General features: G+C 39.5%; 1 protein-coding gene across 2 annotated transcripts; it reads left to right on the forward strand.

The window, feature by feature from the left end:
- Nucleotides 1-3,898: 3,898 nt before the first annotated feature.
- On the forward strand, nucleotides 3,899-18,849 carry rasal3 (RAS protein activator like 3). Of its 2 annotated transcripts, XM_063883288.1 has the most exons (19): nucleotides 3,899-4,758; nucleotides 7,990-8,108; nucleotides 8,260-8,338; nucleotides 10,005-10,072; nucleotides 10,182-10,267; nucleotides 10,907-11,036; nucleotides 11,177-11,275; nucleotides 11,356-12,030; nucleotides 12,132-12,276; nucleotides 12,363-12,507; nucleotides 12,640-12,876; nucleotides 12,965-13,166; nucleotides 13,956-14,047; nucleotides 14,817-14,930; nucleotides 15,439-15,625; nucleotides 16,095-16,205; nucleotides 16,937-17,127; nucleotides 17,527-17,611; nucleotides 18,515-18,849. In XM_063883288.1, exons 1-19 carry the CDS (start codon nucleotides 4,155-4,157, stop codon nucleotides 18,626-18,628), a joined length of 3,483 nt encoding a protein of 1,160 aa, XP_063739358.1. In that variant the 5' UTR covers nucleotides 3,899-4,154; the 3' UTR covers nucleotides 18,629-18,849. The 2 variants fall into 2 exon arrangements, with proteins under 2 accessions (XP_063739358.1, XP_063739359.1); XM_063883289.1 differs by lacking the exons at nucleotides 3,899-4,758; nucleotides 7,990-8,108; nucleotides 8,260-8,338 and adding an exon at nucleotides 9,227-9,476.
- The last annotated feature ends 1,111 nt before the right edge of the window (nucleotides 18,850-19,960 follow it).

Raw genomic sequence — 19,960 nt, forward strand, 5'->3', positions numbered from 1 at the left:
ATAACAACCTATCCCTCACCATCGACAATACAACGCTGACTGCCTCCCCTCACATCCAAAACCTTGGACTCATCTCCAACAGCAACCTCTCCTTTGAGAACCACATCAAAGCACATCACCAAAACTGCCTTCTTCCACCTCAAAAATATATCCCGTCTCCACCCATCACTCTCCTTTTCTGCTGCCGAAACCCTGATCCATGCCTTCATCTCATCCAGACTAGACTACTGCAACAGCATCCTCTATGGTACACCATCCAGACTCCTCAATAAACTCCAGTACATCCAGAACTCAGCCGCCTGTCTCCTCACACACACCCGCTCCCATGACCACATCACCCCTGTCCTGCAGAACCTCCACTGGCTCCCCGTCCCACAACGCATCCACTTCAAGATCCTTCTCCTCACCCACAAAGCCCTCCAGTACCAGGCCCCCTCCTACCTCACAGACCTGGTCCAGCACCACACTCCTTCCCGCAGCCTCCGCTCGTCAGATGCAAATCTCCTCTCCCATCCTCCCAGGACCAAACTCCGGACCTGGGGGGACAGAGCTGCCCCCTCCCTCTGGAACTCACTACCCAAAAGCATCCGTGACTGCCCCGACCTCACCCTGTTTAAATCCCAGATCAAAACTCACCTTTTCAAAACTGCTTTTAAACTGTAAATGAATATTGTGTTTTAAATATATTAAGTGTGTGGTTTTACTTATGTTTTTATGAATTGTATCTCTGTAAAGTGTCTTTATAAATAAAATGTATTATCATTATTATTATTATTACTATTATTATAGTCTTTGTCCTTCAACTCAGACTCCATTCTTGTCTATGTTGCTAATTGGATTGTAACATTTAGCAGAGCAAGGAAAGCTAGCTACACCAGAACCCCCAACTTCTTGAAGTCAAGTCCATTCAATGGCACCAAGTCATAACTGGCTGTACTATATCATTTTCAGAGATCCAACATAGAATTCCTCCATTAACGCCAGAGAAAACTCCCCTTCAACGGGCAGAAACCTCCAACAGAACTTTACAAAGGGTTGGCCTCAGTCTTTCTGGACCGGTTACGCTGACAACTACCTCATGCTACCCTCAACCATTTGAAATCATTGGATATTTTCCAAAAGTGTTCAAATGTTAACATGAATAAAGTGTGTGCCGGTTCAGCTCTTCCTTAGTAGTAAGTGAAAACATATCATACATCATCAAGGCAAATACGATGGTACCCTAACAAAGCATTACGTGTTCAAACCTCCAACTTTCTTGTGTTCCTTCTCACTTCACTACCTGCACTCTCAACACTACAATCATGAAATAGTAATCTCATGCATTGTGTAATAACGCACGTGTGACCTATTTATTTGCCCTTTATCTGTCCTTGTCCTGTAGTCTTTTCCTTGTTGTTTGTGTTGGAAATAGCTCATAGACTATGACGTCACAGTTACAAGCAGATATTGCTCTAATGAATTATTAACACTTTTTCATTTAGAATCTTAGGGAACAAAAACTGTTTATAGTTGTATATTTTTTCAAAGGATATGTACACAGTGTGATCAAGAGAAGGTTTAACATGCAGTGCCCTCTACTGGCCAGTAGCTGCAGTTACAGCAGATTGCAACTGCTTTGCTGCTGAGACTCTTTTATATTTACATGTTCTCTCCACACAGCAAAATAATAAAGGAAACTATACCCAACTGACATTATACTGTGTTATCAGCCTATTTTCAAGAAAGTATAATTAATATTAAATATGATTTCTCATTTATTGTCACACTGATGTTCCACCGTACCTGTTTTGTTACACTCTGCTTTAATTGTAGTGTTTTTCTCAGCTTTGCCCCTCTACCACCTCAACTCCAGCACTGTCATGACCCTATCCATGCACTCCCTAGCATCTCAGATTGGCTGCTGTATATGTGACTTGCTCTAGATCTATTTAATTAAGGGTCAGCACCAGCTTATGATCATATACAGTTTCTGCATTCAACCAAAACATGGTCTGTCTTTCGTGCTGTTTATCATTAACCTTATGGACCAATTTCTGGATTTAGCTCCACTTAGGTCCAGACATGGTTAAGAGTAAATTGTTAGTACAACTATCGAATGGTATGTCATGACATTAAGTACATATAAAAGTACAGAAAAAAGCTGGGAAACTGTTGAAATTCCCAAGAACTTCTGCTGCAGGCTATGTAAGGTGCTAATAAGTATTACAGAACTAAGGGCTAAAACATGAGGACACCAGGTACATGTTGCTGTTTCAAAATATTACTTCATTCTCACAAAGCCCTGAGAGGCCTCAACCAGATTTATTGAACAAACCTCATATTGCTCTTGGTACCTTCTATAGCTGAGAGGCTATAGAGTTGCTAAAAAGTTGCTCTTCGCTGTGACGCACTCCAAAGAATCCGTAGTCAGATTAAGTTCATGGCGTTTAATGAAGAAACAATACAAACAGTATCCAATTCAACCTCTCTTCTGTGTCATCAACCAAAACTGGAATCAAACAGGTGACCTAAATACCAATAACAACAACCATGTGACAATTACCAGAGGTGTAACCGATAGGAATGAAACGAGGGTTCACCTGAAATGAAGATAATATAAATAGTGAGCTATGGCAAACAAGGATTTTTGGCTCCTACACCTTCCTTAAGATTTCTGGGAGACCAAAACTGTAAACTTCGCCTTTAAAATAAATGTTGAATAGTCTAAACCCGGTTACAAGGTGCTACACAGTAAAGCTGGAACACAAAGAGAATACAAATATAAGGTTCTGTATAAATAAATAGAATTATTATGGTTGTTATTATTATCATTATTATTAATATTGTTGCTCTTCAGTCCCTGCACATTTGCTATAAATGTCATAACTGTTATACCAAAACACAGCCACCAGAGGGCCTCCATAAAACAAGACACAATGAATCTTACAGTGCCTTCCAACAACTGATTCTTCCAAAATTAAATTAAATTAAATAAATAATATTTTTGCATGCATGAATGTTGTCAGAGAAGTTTGTGGACAATACTTTGAAGCTCATTTAAATTAAATTTTGAGCCACATTTTGGCACAAAAAGCAGTTTCAAAGTCTGCAGTAAACAAGTTTACCTATACATTTGAAAATGTAAATGTTGACACAATATAAAGAGTGCTGCAGTCGTATCAATAACTTGCTGCCCACTTTAAATTTCCCAGTCAGGCCACATGACTGTGATGGTGACACAGAAGCATCCTGCAGGTGTGTAAGATCAGAGAGCAGCCTGAGAGCAGGAAGTGGTTTTCACAGTCTGACAAACCCAGAGCACAGGAAGCACAGCCTCTCCTCAACAGGAAACTGATATTAACAGTCAACAGTCCATACACCCACAGGTATCTGATTGCAAATGCACTGTTATTCTATTACTTATGGACTTTCATATTAATCTGGGAATCAGGACAAATCTGAGACGATATTTGTTTTCTATCATGCATAACAAAAATCCCCCCAAAAAACATGTTACATATGAAAAATGTTATCCAGGGTTATGTATGCAATTCAAATTACTTCCCGTATATTTCTGAACACATGAAGTTGCTTTCTCCATCACTCAGGATGTAAAACCACATTTCTCATACTCATAGTGAGACTCGAAAACGGACAGACAAGCACCTTCGTGGTGGAGTCCTACCTCTATCAAATCGCACTTTAACAATCACTCTTAAAGTTTGGTGTCTTTACCAAAGAAGGACTGACATCTGTGCGTTTAAAAAGACATGACAGTTGTATTAGGAAGGAGACCTTAGACATAAAAGCAGAACAGGAAGTGAGGAAGTAGGGAAGTATTGGGTGAAAGCATAAAGCACATAAATAAATTGTGATATTCCTTTTTAAAGGTGAACTTCTCAGTTGCATGTGATGAGGAAGCAAGCGTGTGTGTGAGTGAGATGCGTTGGGCGCTGCAGCAAAGCACACGGAGCAGCGAAGCGCATGTTTACTCCGAATTGTGCAAGACAGGAAACGAGACGCAGAGACATAGAACCAGTGAAGGCACTTAGTCATCCTTAGCTCTCACAACATAGCAGTCAAAAAGAGAGGAAACAGGTGAGGTCTCCTATGAAGGGATTGTGATTTTGATTGATGCATCATAGAGAGAAGAGACAAAAGCTGAATGTGAAATGGGCACAGAGGAGAAAGATTTAGAGCCTGCAGCTCAACAACCACCGAAAGAACCGGGCTCACCAGAGAAGGAAAAGGAATCTCCCTCGGAGGGACAGAACCCTGAGACCCCTGATCCCTTGAACACGTACAAGTGGCACACTGGCTCAAAGGGAACGCTGGATGAAGTGAAAGAAGATGGAGAAGGAGCAGCAGCTTCGTCCACATCTACACTAGACAAGATTCAGAAGGCCTCTACCAACAAATGGAGCAAGATGCAAAACTGGCGCAAGGCCCTGAGTGAAGACCCCGGAGAAAAACAAGGGGGGAAAGGTGGAGAGGCGGCCAAGCCAGAGAAAGGCCCCAGGAAGAACCCCTTTAGAAGAGCTCTGTCCGAGCCCCCGGGGTCACTGTTCGCTGCCTTGTCCGCCTCGTCCACTTCTAGCACCCAACCTCATGCAACTTCATCATCTGCTGCAGCAGAGAGCTCAGGGGCCACTTCAACTGATCCTGCACAGAGAGCAGGCGGGGGGGCCCTCCTGAAAAAGTACCTGAGGACTGTGTCCCAGAAGCTCAAGAGGCCCAGGCTGCAGAGTCGGAACAGCACCCCGACATTACTGCAAGGTAACGCCACCTAATCTGCTAAATTAATTTAACAGTGTAATGTTTGAGATCAGCACGGACGTCAGAATGACAAATCTTGATACATAAAGTGATGTAAAGTACATTTACTCAAGTACTGTAGAGGAGTAACATTTTGAGAAATGTGTACTTTACTTGAGTATTTCAATTTTTGCTCCGTTTACTTATACCCCACTACACTTACATGTATTAAATCCCTTTAGGTACTTTGCAGATCTGGATTAATGATGGGAAAAATAATCAACACTTAAATCTGACTTTAGTTCCACCTGGAGTAAACTCATTAAAACTAGCTGCACTTTTACCAGCTTTGAAAACAGTTTAATGATCAATAATTTTAATCAGAAAATATAATTTATATAAACAAATCTCTGTACTTTTGGTACTTTAAGTATTTTTATTTGAGTAACATTTTAAATGCAGGACTTTTAATTGTTACAGAGTATTCCTACACCCTGGTACTTACTTTTACTCTCCCACCTCTGTTAGCACATCAAATAACGGTACAATGTGATTCATGCAACAAAATGGTTTAACCATGTGGTTAAAGTATGATTTCCTTTTACTGTATGTAGTATCATTCAGTAACATACTAACAGTGGGTGCCGTACGTGTGACTTTTTTCACAACGACACGTGATTCATAAAGTCGTATTACTGTAAACAGTATTTCAGCCTGTGACAGATGTAAGAGAAAAACACAACACACCTTTAAAAAAGCTGACCATCTTTAAAAAGTTATCACAAAAACTCAAATGGAACTACAAGACCTTTTGCAATTAGTTATATACTCCTGGAATTAAATTCTAAGAGACATATTTGACAAATGGAAAAATGACTTTGAATTATTTATTTAAATACTTTCACACAGAAGAGTGTTTGTAGAGTTTAGGTGATACAAGGGTGTCTTAAACAACATACACCAGTCAATGCATTGTTACCTAAAAGAGCTACTTTTTGCTATATAAAGATTTACAGACATGGGTAATATTAAGCTGTCTTTGGCTCTTTTCTTGCTGTAACACATGCAAATGTCCCCTTGGTATGACAAATAAAGATATTCTGATTCTGATATGGGAAATTACATTTCAAAATCAGAGTTCTGTGTAAGTGTGAAGCAAGAGTAGAAGAGACAGGCCAAATTCACATTCAGAATACTTTATTGTCCATCAATTGTACCTATAATGGAAATGTTTTTTTGGCACTGGCATTTAAAACAGCCCTCACCATACAATTCAAACAAACAAAAAGAGGGAAATTGCATCTTAAAGGGACTAAGTGGCAGAGTGGTTTGTTCTTCCTTGGCTTGGATCCATTAAAATAACAGTTGTATTAAAAATAGATAATTTACTATTTATGCATTCAAATTAGTTGATACTGTCCTAACAAGGATCCTTCAGGCCTGGAAAGCGGGCTTAATGCACTGCACTACCATTTTCCATTTCATATACATTTTAAACAGAGAAATCAAAAGTCTTTATGAAGCAGATCATCTTTATAATTGGGTTTTGTTTATGATCTCATTTTATTATAACCAAAGTAACAACTATTTTTCATCAGCTCCACATAACACACAGTACAAGCCATTTAAACATCGCAATCCATGGCCATTTTCTCTCCCACTGAAACAGACTTGAGCAGAACTCAGACTTTCTAAATGACTACTGTCAGACCTTCAAGGTGACATGACAAAAAAACTAAAAATCACTTTCCAAAAAAGGTTAAAACTGCTGAGAAAGGACCCATAATTTACCAACCACTCACAGGAAACATCCTCTCTGCTGAGAAGAGATCAGAGCGTTTAGAAAAACGATATAAGTGAACCACTTGCACTGGTTATGAGGTGTGTGGCTCTATATGGAATCTATGGTGGCTCCTTATTTTAAAAATGGTGGAGAAATCTAACCCTACAGACAAAGAAAATGCATGGTTGAATTAGGTCAATATACCTTTTCCCTAGTGCCAATAACATATTTATCTAAGCCTACAGCCAAACTTATGCTAGAACCCTACCTGCTGTTCATCACAGTAGTGAAAAATAATGTTGACCTTCCCTTTAGTGACATCTGGAATCTCAACTGACGTCGGGATAACTTCAGAAAAATGACACCTTGTCAAATTATACAACAAAATAGAAACACACCACACACAGCTTTAGGTTTAACTGTTATAGAAATGTAATCTTTATTTACATTTTGATTGTATTTAATCTCATCCATTTTTGAACATTCTTCATCTGTCATTTTAAAGTAATGAATGTTGCATTTGCAAACAGTCTTACTTTGACCATAGCTTAAATTTAATTGTGAATTTCCCCTTCCTGTTGTGTCTTATATAGATTTGCGTGCATGTAAATGGTCTGCAAAGGCTAAATACCAAAGTTCTCTCTTCAGGGAGTTTCTCTCCCACTCGCTCCCCTGAAAAGCCTCCATTGGAAACTTTTTCACTTCCTGAAACCTAGCGACATCACTACGTAACACTTGTGCTTCTATTGGCTAGTGCTCAAACACATTGAACGTAATAGGCTAAGGGGGACATCTCTTAGCGGTTGACCACAGAGCCGGCCAGCTAACTAATCAGAGCAGACTGGGCTCTGGTTTCAGACAGAGGGTGAAAAGAGGTGCTGCAGCACAGGCAGTATGAGAACAATAAAGAGCTTTAACATTAAAGCATGGAGACATGTCCCAGTAGAGACACTGAAAAGTAATATGAACCTGAAAATGTGTATGATTGGGCCACTTTAATCTATAGGCTACTAAGTAAAACATCATACCAGTTAAGCGCATTATAAAAGAGAACATTTAAACCTAAAATGCAACTAAAATATATGTTGAAGGACAAAAAAAAAACGTCAGTGGAACCACAGGATGTGCGCAGGCCTCTCATCCTGGTGTGTCATGAAAAGAGAGCGATAGCATCAGTTACCCCGGCAACTTCACTAATGGGAGTGACCGAGTGGGAGATAAGTACCATCATACCATAATTACCAAAAAACACAGAAAAAACAAGAGCCAGCGTGTGCCAGCAATTAAGTCCCTGTGATGTCCTCATTTGATTTTACTGTAGAGTTGGTTTTCCAAAGTGTGAGGAATTATATTCATTTATTAAGGAGAATGGGTCCAGAATGAGATTACAGGGTGTGGGTAAACAACATGCAACTGTGTCAATTTCTATTGTGAAGTACTGTATATCAATGTGTCTGTTTGTGTGCCAGATGTGGGTGAGGTTGAACTCCAAAGACAACCATGGGCCCCGCCTCAGGAGGTGCCCTTATGGGACATTAGCGGCTGTATTCTTGAAGATGGACACATCATCATATCCCCAGAGGAAGAGGTACCAACACACACATACACACATACACACATGATTCACCAAAACTCACTCAACCTGTAGAAAACATGAACATTTAGGGCTAACAGAGAGGTGAAAGCACACACACACTTGCTAACAAATATGTGTATGCACGTGTGTGTGTCTTTGTCAGCCAACGATGTGGACCCGAAACCGTGTCAGCAGCTTCCTGTCGGCACACAGCATGCAGAACCTCGCAGATATGGAAACAGGTGAATACATCACCCCCCCCCCCCACACACACACAAATATTTACAGATTAAAAGCTACTACAAGGTATTCTTATTTGGTGTCGATTTTGGAGGCACCTTTGGAAAAAAGACTGCAACTCCCATGAGCCTTGTGTCCTAAGAATCTGGATCTAGCAGGACAGTCATTTTTTCTTGGAAGTGAGTGAAAAACTTGGGTAGTTGATAGGTTTACTCACTTCAATGGTCTGGCCTCTAAACTTCATACAAATTACTGTCAATATACTCAAATGTAGCTACCGTAAGCTTAATTCAAATAATGTTAGCCTGCCTTGCTTTAGCAGCCAACTTAAATTAATGTATTTTATCTTACGTAGATCATACTTCAGTATCAGCCATAACCACCGAATGTATGACTTAACATTTACATTTTTGGCTTCCTTACTACTCAATAGGAGACTTGACCTGTGGAAATGTAGACAAAGGAAAAGCCTTTGTTTACATTTCCACAGGTCAATACCTTAAATCATGGCATTTGATAAATTCCTGTCGCAGGGAATCAAACCTTAAAGTTTGGTATTAAATATTAATAGCCAATCTTCTAACTGATATCCTTGTTAGCTTATGAAGGTCATATACAGTTTTAAGCATTACATTAAAATGGTTTAATAACCAAGAAATAAACACATTTCAAAAACTTTAAGCAAATTACACAATAATCTTGCATTTTAAAATTTTACATAAGTCAACTATTTGGAATTTGGAAAGGTATGAGCAGCATAACAGCTACTGACATCAGAGCAACACTAAGTATGATGCTGCAGAGGAAATAGCGGAATGTTTATGCGTGCGAGTGACTGTCAAATTACTTCCTCTACGTTTTTTGGGGAAGATAACATCTCACTGGGTGTTGTAGCAGTCCAATGGGCAGCCATTATCAGCTTCCACTGTACTCTGGCTTCTTGATAAGAAGAGTCCACACGGTAGAAGAGACTGATGCTGTATTGTTTTGGGTTAGTTAGCTTGGTGTCCCCATCAATATGTGTTAATTAAAAAAGGAGGGCAATGTTAAAGGGACAGGGATCGAAGTAACAAGACCGTGGCACACCTCTGGACTAAATGATGGGATTTAGACGCTGGATTGTTTGTGGTGGGGCTTTCGGTAAGAAAACTGTCTTGAAATCTGTCTTACAAAACTCTCCATTGTTAACTTCTTTATTGACATTGTTGACTTAAAAGATATACTAACCTTATAAGAGAAGGGTTGCAAAATTAAAGGGAAAATCATGGCAGTCTTTCATTTTCTTATTTCATCTTATTTTACTGCTTTAAATTGGTTTCAATAATAAGAATGTAGAGCCACATAATTCATCTTACTAAGATTGCTGCCGGTCCAGCAGAATACCACATCCTCTATGGCTTAATCTGAATGTGTTTGCTAAGCTTTGAGTAATGTTTTGAGGGTTTAGTCTTTCTCAGTTGAAGTGCAGAAGTGAATACTGGCATTGGTGTTGGGGGAATGACCAAACAGGATTTTGAGAAAAGGGTTTGAACCCAAAGAGTGCCAGTATTGATCATTATCTTCAATTTGGAACTGTATGCATATGTGTATTATTGCCTTGGTCAAACTATAACATGTCGCCAGGAATTAAAAAAAAAGACATACAAATGATCTCTTTCCAATACTCAGAATGTAGCCCTGACCACGTGGGGTCACCAGGTGGCCCTCGACCCAAGAACCAAGATGGTGGTGTCAAGGTGAGTAATGTACACAGATGAGATGCCAATCTTTCTACATCTTATGCATATCCTGTTGATGTTAAACATAATTGCCGTGGTTCATCGTGCTTGCCTTATCTGCCCTCAGGGGATGATCAAGCGACGTCTTGAGAACAGGGCCAAGAGGAATAGCACCACCCAACTGAACCGGATAGGTCTAAACAAAGGAAGCAGGTAATATGCACTGTAATGATTGTGAAAGCAAATAAAGTGAAGTGCTTGGACATTCAAACGTTTTTTATGCCGTGTTGGCTCTGTACTATTAAACTTTATATTTCCAAATTCAAGTGCATAATATTTTGACATTTATTTGTTTTTTACATCAATGTTGGGTTACAGTGAAGTAACTGTAACCTCTTCATTGTGCTCTTGTACTGTCCAAAACCTGACAGGGGAAAAAACAAGAGCCACAGTATACTATCTGTAAGGCTAAGCTTGATGCTAACAACAGCAAGCTAACATGGTCACAGTGTTTAGAAGATATCATGTTTACCATGTCAGTATGCAACAACCTCTGGGGACCATGAATGTCTTCACAAAATATAAGAACTAGCAATGTCATCTCTACTAGGTCTTTTCTTAGCCTAACAGTCTCACGGAGACAAGAGAGACAAGATTCTAATCTATCATTACACACTGTATATCACATAATATATATTCATGTAAACGTTATAGTACCAGCATTTTGTGACAGTTGTAGATAGAGCTAGAGTCCGTTGGCTATTGAAAGGTTAATAAACATTTATTAGCCTTGACAAGTCATGGTATTTGACTCCATTCTGACTGACTTTTTGTACTCTGATTATCTCTAAGGATCTATGGTTCTCGAGAGTCTGTGTCAATTCCAGTAAGCGCATTGGGGACTCTAGATCTGAGTGCAGACACCAGCACTGTCATCAGGCCGGTCCACAGCTCCATTTTGGGGGAGAAGTACTGCTTTGAGGTACACGTTCACTTCTGCATTGTATATTATACTGCTTAAGTATTTTAGGGAGCACCTACAGTGCCTCCAGTGTGTCGATAAAATAAACGTTCTATTCAAGTAAGGCTAACATGGTCTTTATGGCTTTAATGTACTCATAGGTGATAAACTCTGAGAACACCCACTGCTTTGGCTGCTCCTCAGCTGCCGAACGTGATCGTTGGATTGAAGACCTGAGAAGGGTTGCCCAGCCAAACAAGGTAAGGAGTTTGCCTTTGGTTCAGAAATGGTGTCATGATAAATCATAATCCTAAAAAAAACCCTGCATCTTTGTTCACAGGATAACATCGAGCGCACAGAGAACTCCCTGTGTCTTTGGGTAAATGAAGCTAAGGATCTGCCACCCAAACGGAGTTATTACTGTGAGTTGCACCTAGACGGTACCCTGTTCGCCCAGACGAGCACCCGGGTTGTTGATAAACCATCTCAACGCTCCAGCGTAGCAGCGGACAACACTCCTGGGTCTTCAGGAGGCATCGGGGCAAGTGGAGGTGCAGCTGGAGGGTGTCAGTTATTCTGGGGGGAATTCTTTGAGCTAGACAACCTGCCATGTGTCTCCCAAATCACCCTGCACCTCTTCAGAGAAGAAGACCCCAAGAAAAAGCGCCACTCTCGAGACGAAGCCAGCCTGCACCCACTGGGCAGTGTGGCCATACCTCTACCTGAGATCCGAGGGAGGACCTATCAGGAGAAGTGGTATTCCATTACTCCATACAAGTCCTCCGGCACAGCTGGGACCAAAGAACAGCTGGGCCCACAGGCTTCACTCCGCATCAAGGCCCGTTTTCAGAACTTGCAAGTGCTGCCCATGGAGAAATACAAAGAGTTTGCTGAGTATGTGACGGTGGATTATGTTGAGATGTGCCGAAACCTGGAGCCACTTCTGAATGTGAAGGAGAAGGAAGAGCTGGCAGGCGCACTGGTTCATGTACTGCAGAGCATTGGCAAAGCTAAGGTACAGTCTCAAAGAAAATGCATATGACAAATGGCCGCAAAGTTCAATTTAAAAATAATACAGCAAAAAGGTTTAATCAGACGTGTTTTCTTATGTTTCAGGAGTTCCTGCTTGATCTGGGCAGTGCAGAGGTTGAGCGTCTTGGAGAGAAGGAGGCATTGATCTTCAGAGAGAACACATTGGCCACCAAAGCCATAGATGAATACATGAAGTTGGTTGGCCAGAAGTACCTGATCGTCACACTCGGTAGGGTAGCTCAGTGACTTCTCGTATTCGGTACTGATTGGTGTTTTGTTTTTTCCCTGAACTCTGTGCTTTATTTTTCAATGCAGGGGACTTCATCAACCGTCTTTGCACCTCTGTGGAGAACTGTGAAGTTGACCCTCGTAAATGCTCTGCCTCTGAATTGCCTAACAACCAGAAACACTTGATGGAAACCTGTGAGGAGGTGGTGCAGAAGATTGTGGAGACCCATGGGTAAGATAACAGAACTCTTAATAGAAAACGACACAAAATACTGAATATTGAATGTTTAGGCCAGAAGTAGTGTTGGATCTGATGAAAAGTCAAATTCAAAAAGCTGATGCTTGATATGTTTCTTTCCTACAGACCCTTTCCCGAAGAGCTAAACAAGATCTTCTCCAGCTGGGTTGAGCTGTGTGAAGACCAGGGCAGACCAGAGATTGGGCAGCGTCTCATCTCTGCTTCCCTTTTCCTTCGATTCTTATGTCCTGCTATCCTAAGTCCTTCTCTGTTTGGGCTGACACAGGCTTATCCAGAGCCAAACACTTTGCGTACCCTCACCTTAACGGCCAAAGTCATCCAAAATCTGGCCAACTTCACCCTGTGAGTGGCAATAAAAATATAATGATAAAGAATCTTCTTGGTTTACCTGAAGTGGCTCCAATGTATGAAACATGTGTTTCTGATTTAGATTTGGAGAGAAGGAGGAGTACATGCTCTTTATGAATGAATTCCTGCAGCAGCACTGGGATGGAATGAGGGGTTTTCTACAAACAGTGTCGAATCAAGACACAGAAATCCCAATGACTTCCTTCGATGGCTATGTGGATCTGCCTCTGCGCTTGGCTGTGCTCCATGGCCTTCTGGTGGACATCATCTACCAGAAAGACCAGGTAGGACAGAAAACAGATTCATCGAATTGTGTACCTCTTTGTAAATGGCAAAGTATTTCACTTTTTGTGTACAAACTTTGGTTTGGATTGGACCAGAAGCTTTTTCATTATACGCTTTTGTTTCCATAAGAAAATTCTGAGACTCACATACATATTTAGTACTTTAATATAATGGGATGGAAGTCCCAAATTGGCTGCTTAAAAGCTTTATTCAATAATAATATCAATGGTTAGAACAGATTAGGGTAGACCTAAATGCAGACGGACTAATGTTCAACAGAAAAATACTGTAAATCGGTAGCACATGATAAGGCAAGGCAAACAAAAGTCACTAAAGCCTACATAACACTGATCACTTCAACAAAAGACAAACAAGTATCTGACAAGAACTAACAGAAAAGCAGATCTTAAATACATATACGACTAAGACCACAACAAGACACAGCTGGGGAGGGCAGGAAAACACAAGGACAGCAGGTGAATCAGGTAATCAAACAGGAGGGAAAACACCGAGACAGGAAGTAAAAGACATAACACAGGGGTGAAGATTTTTCAAAATAAAACAGGAAACTGTTGTAACCTATCGTGACACAGGATAGTAAGAATGTGATCTGTATCCAACACTTTTTGGATATGGGCTACGTTTTGAACATTTTGTAATTATTTACTTTCAATCAGCCAGATTAGTTGTTGATTGATGTTTGCATAGAGCTTGCTTTACTTTTTCTGTTCCATACAACTGTTCAGAGTACTGTATATGGGACCTAACAAAGCTTCTTTCTTCTTTAGAACACAATAGAAAAGCTGCACCCACTGCCTTCCATTTTGAACCATATAACAGATTCACTGGGTCCAGATGCACATCGGATCATAATTAGCAGGTATGTATAAGGCCTTCATCCAGATTCAGATTATTAGGTAATACAACATGTAAATCCACTAATAATTGGTCCGGCGGTGGATCAGTCAATAGGGACTTGGACTAAAATATGGAGTGTGGACTGCTACTTGAAGAGGTCCCAGTTCACATCCTGGGCCCTGCCGTGATGCCCTTGAGCAAGACACCTGACACCCCCCACTTCCCATTGTTCCCCGGACGATGTACAATAGCTGCCCACTGCTCCTAGTACTAGGTTGGGTTAAATGCAGCGATCAAAATTCACTGGTGTGCTCTGTATGTTTGACAATAAAGAGGGTTTCATCCTCCGATTCTATTCTTCTAAATAACTATTGACATACAACCATAGGGTAATTTATATACAGCTGGATTATGTAAAGAAATTAAAAGAAGTTCCACAGCTCTATTGAACACTTTAATGCATCAATGTTAAAATCCAGGTATTCAAATATATGATCTGAAATGGGTCCTTACGCTTCAAACTTGTAACAGAGTACTTTTATTTAAGTATACAATTTGAGTGATTCTCCTGACTTTTCCAAAAATGTGCCATCTCTTATCAATCCCCCATCTTTGGATTTGTGTTCTTAGGCCCTAAAATACTAAACTACAGATAGCCTAATTTGCTAAAGTTGTTCATGGTGTTTTTAATATATTTACAGCAGCCATGCTTTGTGATGTTGGGTTATAATACATGTTCTTTTTGTAATTTTTATGTTTAATGTTAATTAAGCATGCTTTTTTTCTTGCAGCCAAATGGGACAAATCAAGCCAGTGTATGTTCCTCCTAAAGACTTGGGCAAGTACAGCCCTCACCAATCCTCCCTCCAGCAGCTTGCTGTGGACCCCAAAAGCCCACGAGACGGGTATGTCTGTTCCGAAGCTCAGCCAATATTTATTTTAAGATGTCGATAACTATGAAGGCAGAGGCAGAAGAAGTATTCAGATGCTCTACCTGAGTAAAAGTACTACTACATGACTGTCAGAATACTTAATTATAATCAAAATTGCTTCATTCAAATCCTAATTAAGTAAAAGTAAAAAAGTATTATCAGCTAAATGTATAATTTGTAAAAAGTAAAAGTGATCATTGTGCAGAAAAATGACGACAATGTAACATTTCTAGATGATATTGTTGCATCAAGTAACATCTTAATGTGACTTAAAGAGTTTAATTTTTAGTGATGCATTTTGTTAAAAATATCTATCTATCTATTTACTATATCAGTAACAACAGTGACTGGCAAGTATTCTTTACTCCATTTGATGCATACATTCAGATAAGTTCAGATATACTGTAGATGATTTAACTGCTTAAATTATTTGGAGATTTCATCATCAAATGTCATCATCAGTAATTTATGAATTCAACAGGGAGGGCAGGAGTCGGAGGAGTATGAGAGAGAGGAAGCCGGTCACCAGAACTCAGAGTGCTCCACACAGACGGCCTGGTCAGGCCAAACAAACCCTGAAGAGGCAGACGAGCTCTGAAGCTCTGCCCACAGCTGACAATGAACAGGAAATGGAGACCAACCAGCTGCTTATTTCATCCCCAAAAACTGTGAGTGCAAACAGGGACTGGGAGCCTAGCTCGGCCAATTTGGTCAGCAGGCAGAGGTGGAGAAGTACTCAGATCTTGTACTTGAGGAAAAGTAGAAGTACCAGAGTGTAGGAATACTCTGTCACAGTAAAAGTCTACAAAAAGCATACAAATATTCAAGATAAAGTAGAAATTACGCAATTTACTAAATACATATCCAGTACGGTTAAAGTTATGAGACAGCAGCCATGTGATAGTATTAAAGGTAATACATAAATGTAGTGGAGTAAAAGTACAAGATTTACTTCTGAGTTGTAGTGGGGTAAAATTAAAAGTAGCAACAATTTTAAATACTCAAGTAAAGGAGAAGTCTCATAACATTGAACTCAGGCACTCAGTACTGGAGTAAATGTACTTACAGAGTTACTTTACACTTCTGTCAGCAGTTCATATACTAAATTGAATTGCACTATCTCTCCTCTTGTTTCAGAGTGACAGTATCAAACGCACCCCTGCACCAGTTCCATGGATCAAAGTCATGCACAACAGGGAGTCCAGTGAGATGAAGACTGAGACTGAGCACTTCAACTTGCTGGATAGGGTAATTCGAAGCTTAAGAGATTTTACCGCCTTTTCTGCAACATAAAACACATCAGTAAATACCCCACACCTGAAATTCTGAAGCTTCCATGTCATGTCATATTAATGAAGGATGCTCACAAGTGACTAAATGCCATCACATTAAACATGAACCGCCTTTAGTTTAGCAGCATTGATGTGAAGCCATGCAACTGTGATGTGGTTTGTTTATAGCCTAACATTAGCAATACCTATTGCATTATTGCTTTAACATATCAAATGCAATGAAAAAAATGCTTCAGGGAACAAGTGATGGGTGTATAAAAAAATAAACAGGATGGTTGCTCAGGGGCGCATGAAATCAAAATGGGCAAACTCTCGTGTATAGAAAATAACTTTGAGGAAGCAATGATTTAAATAAGAGCTATTTAAGTGTTTGCAATGAGTATAACCTAGAAAAGAAGTATCCGCAGATATAGAGCCGTGTCTTTCCCAATTAGTCTATTTGCCAGCAGTGTGAACCCTGATATTTTGAGTACTCCAAAGTTTTTTGCTAGCACGTACAAACTGCTATATGCGTACTTCCATATGTTGGCTGATTTGCACAATTGGCATTAGCATTTCTAAGATAAAATATGGCACTTTTGAGTGGGCATTAGTTACACAAGATAGATAGCCCTGTTCCTAAGGATAAGCAGGTGTAGCTAATGGAATGAAATGTTATAACATGTCAAACTGTTATTCACATACCAGCATGCTGAGGAGCTCTCTGAGCTTCGCCTGGGGATAGAGCAGGTGACAGAGAGTGAGCTGGACATGGCAAAGCGCTTGGAGGACTTCATCATCCAAAGCCAGGACCAGAATGCAATGCTGCTGGCTGAGGTGACCAAGCTTCAGAATCAGCTGGCAATGCAAGATGAGCAGCTGGCCAGCGCCGCCTTCAGGTGAGATAGTAGAGCTAAACAGAGATGATGCATGCTTGTTCCATTTTACAGCAAATATATTCAGCTTTTAAGCCAGTGTAGGAATACTCTGTTCCAAGTAAAAGTCCTTTATTCAAAATGTTGCTCAAGCTAAAACCTGAAATACTCAAGTAAAGTATGAGTACCTCAAAATTGTAGTGTGTTTTCAATTTGCATGTATATATAGCCTGCACGCTGTATTTCACAGAAAAGCAGCATGCTGTTGTTATTATTAGTTAATGACTCAAGCATTACAACCCTTGTGTGTGTGTGTGTGTGTGTGTGTGTGTGTGTGTGTGTGTGTGTGTGTGTGTGTGTGTGTGTGTGTGTGTGTGTGTGTGTGTGTGTGTGTGTGTGTGTGTGTGTGTGTGTGTGTCACAGGCTGGGTGTGATTGAGGAGGAGAGGGAGGAGGATGAGAGGAAGCTGAGTGTTGCAATGGCTGCAGCCGAGCGAGTCAACATTCTGGTAAGCAAGACAAAAAAAAAAGCCTTCTTAAAGGAACAGTTCACAAAATAATTCACTTAATCTATTTAACCCCATGTCCGTCCAGCTGCACAAAACACTGCAGCATTATGTAGTTCATTTCTAAACTTTACTTTGAGACAATTTTTGGAGCTTTAAGGTTAAGTGTTGTGAAGCTGAAAATATGTTTAGTGTCTTAGTCGATAGGGACTTGGCTCTGGAACTGAAGGGTTGCCGATTCAAATCAGATCAAAAGTACGGTGTGTGTCCATGAGCAAGGAACAGAATCCCCCAACTGGTGCCAAAAGGCATGTGCACATCTAATCTGTATCAGTCCTCAGCATGTGTGTATTTGGAATCTATGCAACAACAGATTGGAATTGGGGATTAATTAAGGGTCATGTTATCTAATTATTCAAACCCATATAGTGACTGATTTAATCATTCAGGTTCTATTAAGAGCTTTCTCCATTCAGGGACAAGTACTGCTAAAGCATAGAGCGTGATAAGAGACAAAACTCCACCCAACCTACAACACCCAAACATTCTGTTCTTAATGATATACATGGTATAAATATATATATATATATATATATATTCATGTACAAATATAAATAAAAAAAGTGATTGTAAATATCACACATTAAATATGATTATTTACAGCTGCTCAGATTTAGCTTTTGGACTGATTGTGTGATATGATCCCTATTTGTAGTCCTAAAATTGAAATTAAATTTCATTTTATGTCATTAAATGTTTACACTGACATGTGGTGGAATAGAAGAAAAAAAATCTTAATTTTTTTGCATCTTTTTAGCACAATACTAATGTGTTTACTGTGAAGGTATTGTGGAGATTGACAGTATGCAGCACTTGGATTGATGGCTGTTTTCTACGTGTTCACAGGAGGAGCAGTTTGCAGACCTGCTGAAGGACCTCCACCAGCTCAGCGAGGCCAACAACAGTAGCGGGCAAAAAAAAATACAGAATCCTGAAAAGCCACACATCAACAGCAACTGAAAAGATTAAAAGCTGCAATGTCTCATTTTTTGGAAGTGGCTGTTTAGAGTCAGAGTTATGGGTTCTTGATGAGATGTTAGTTTACTTTATGACCTTATTTAGAATAAGTGGGCAACCTTATGTGAAAATTAAACTGTTTCTTGGATTTTACTGTACCCCACTCACAGATTGTATTGATTTGTAAACGTTTCTGATAAATAAACGTAATCTCTCTGAACATACTGCAGTGCCAGTTCAACAGTGGTGGAACACGACTAACAAAGTCTCAAATATCCTAGAAGCAGAGTTTAGTTTGATGGCTCATGACAATCCATCTGTGTCTTGATCACAGGTTTTCAATGTGGTTCAGGTAATTCAAATGTCACGTAACAACAGTAAGATGACACGTCAACGATGAGGATGGTGGAATAAGGATCCCCAGGAAAAGGCTGGAATTATGCAAATGTCTATATCCACGAGCAGGAAAAGTTACTTTAAAAACATATATTGTTACAATTACTAGTTACCTCAGAAAACATGTAAGCAGTAACATTATGTGAGTATCAAAATTTAAAAGTAATGTAACCTGATTACTTTCTGTTACTTTTGGATTACCTCAATATCAAATGCAATGCAAATAAACACAAGATAAAATAAATATCAATATGATGTTTTACATTAAGTGTATTATGTAAGAAAACAGACGACCTAAGAAAAGAAGAAACCAAGATATTTCATATCAAAAATGATTTTATTGATAGGAAAACCTGCCTTTCATTAAGCATATTCAGGAAGTAGCCTGATACACCAACACTGAAACACGTGAGCACATACTACAGTTTAAAAAAGCAGAATAAAATCTGAGAGCTGACAGAAAACGCCCAGTTTTAGTTTAATACATACACACACTATTTTATGAACATATAGATTCCCCTTCTAAATCACGACGCCCCAGAATGCACCATGGTTCTCAATCCCTATATATCATTATCAAGTAGATGAAGGTTTATATACCATACAGTATACTTTTACTTAATTACTGTGACATTTTGGAGTGCTTAAGCCTTCATGTCAGAGTGCAGGTAGATTAAGCTCTGTGGAGAATGTTCAGGTACCCAAAACAATATTCCCCAAATAATTAAAGGTGAATGTTTCAAGTTAATTGTCCATAGTTTGAAGTGAATTACAAGTTTTAAAAAAGTCTAACCAAAGTACATAGTTTTGCAATCTACATAAAACTGAAATACAACAATTGAAAGTACTTATTTCAGAATTAAATATATATAGATATATAAATATATATTATAATTAGAGATACATATTGTGAAGGTATAGCTACTTTTAACTAATTTA

Source organism: Eleginops maclovinus, chromosome 5, assembly GCF_036324505.1.
Source record: "Eleginops maclovinus isolate JMC-PN-2008 ecotype Puerto Natales chromosome 5, JC_Emac_rtc_rv5, whole genome shotgun sequence".
NCBI classification, from domain to species: domain Eukaryota; kingdom Metazoa; phylum Chordata; class Actinopteri; order Perciformes; family Eleginopidae; genus Eleginops; species Eleginops maclovinus.

Coding starts and splice junctions, on each gene's coding strand:
- rasal3 (XM_063883288.1), top strand. CDS start 4,155: ATGGGCACAGAGGAGAAAGATTTAGAGCCTGCAGCTCAACAACCACCG. Junction 10,268..10,906: donor GGTCTAAACAAAGGAAGCAG/GTAATATGCACT, acceptor ATTATCTCTAAG/GATCTATGGTTCTCGAGAGT. Junction 17,612..18,514: donor CCGAGCGAGTCAACATTCTG/GTAAGCAAGACA, acceptor ACGTGTTCACAG/GAGGAGCAGTTTGCAGACCT.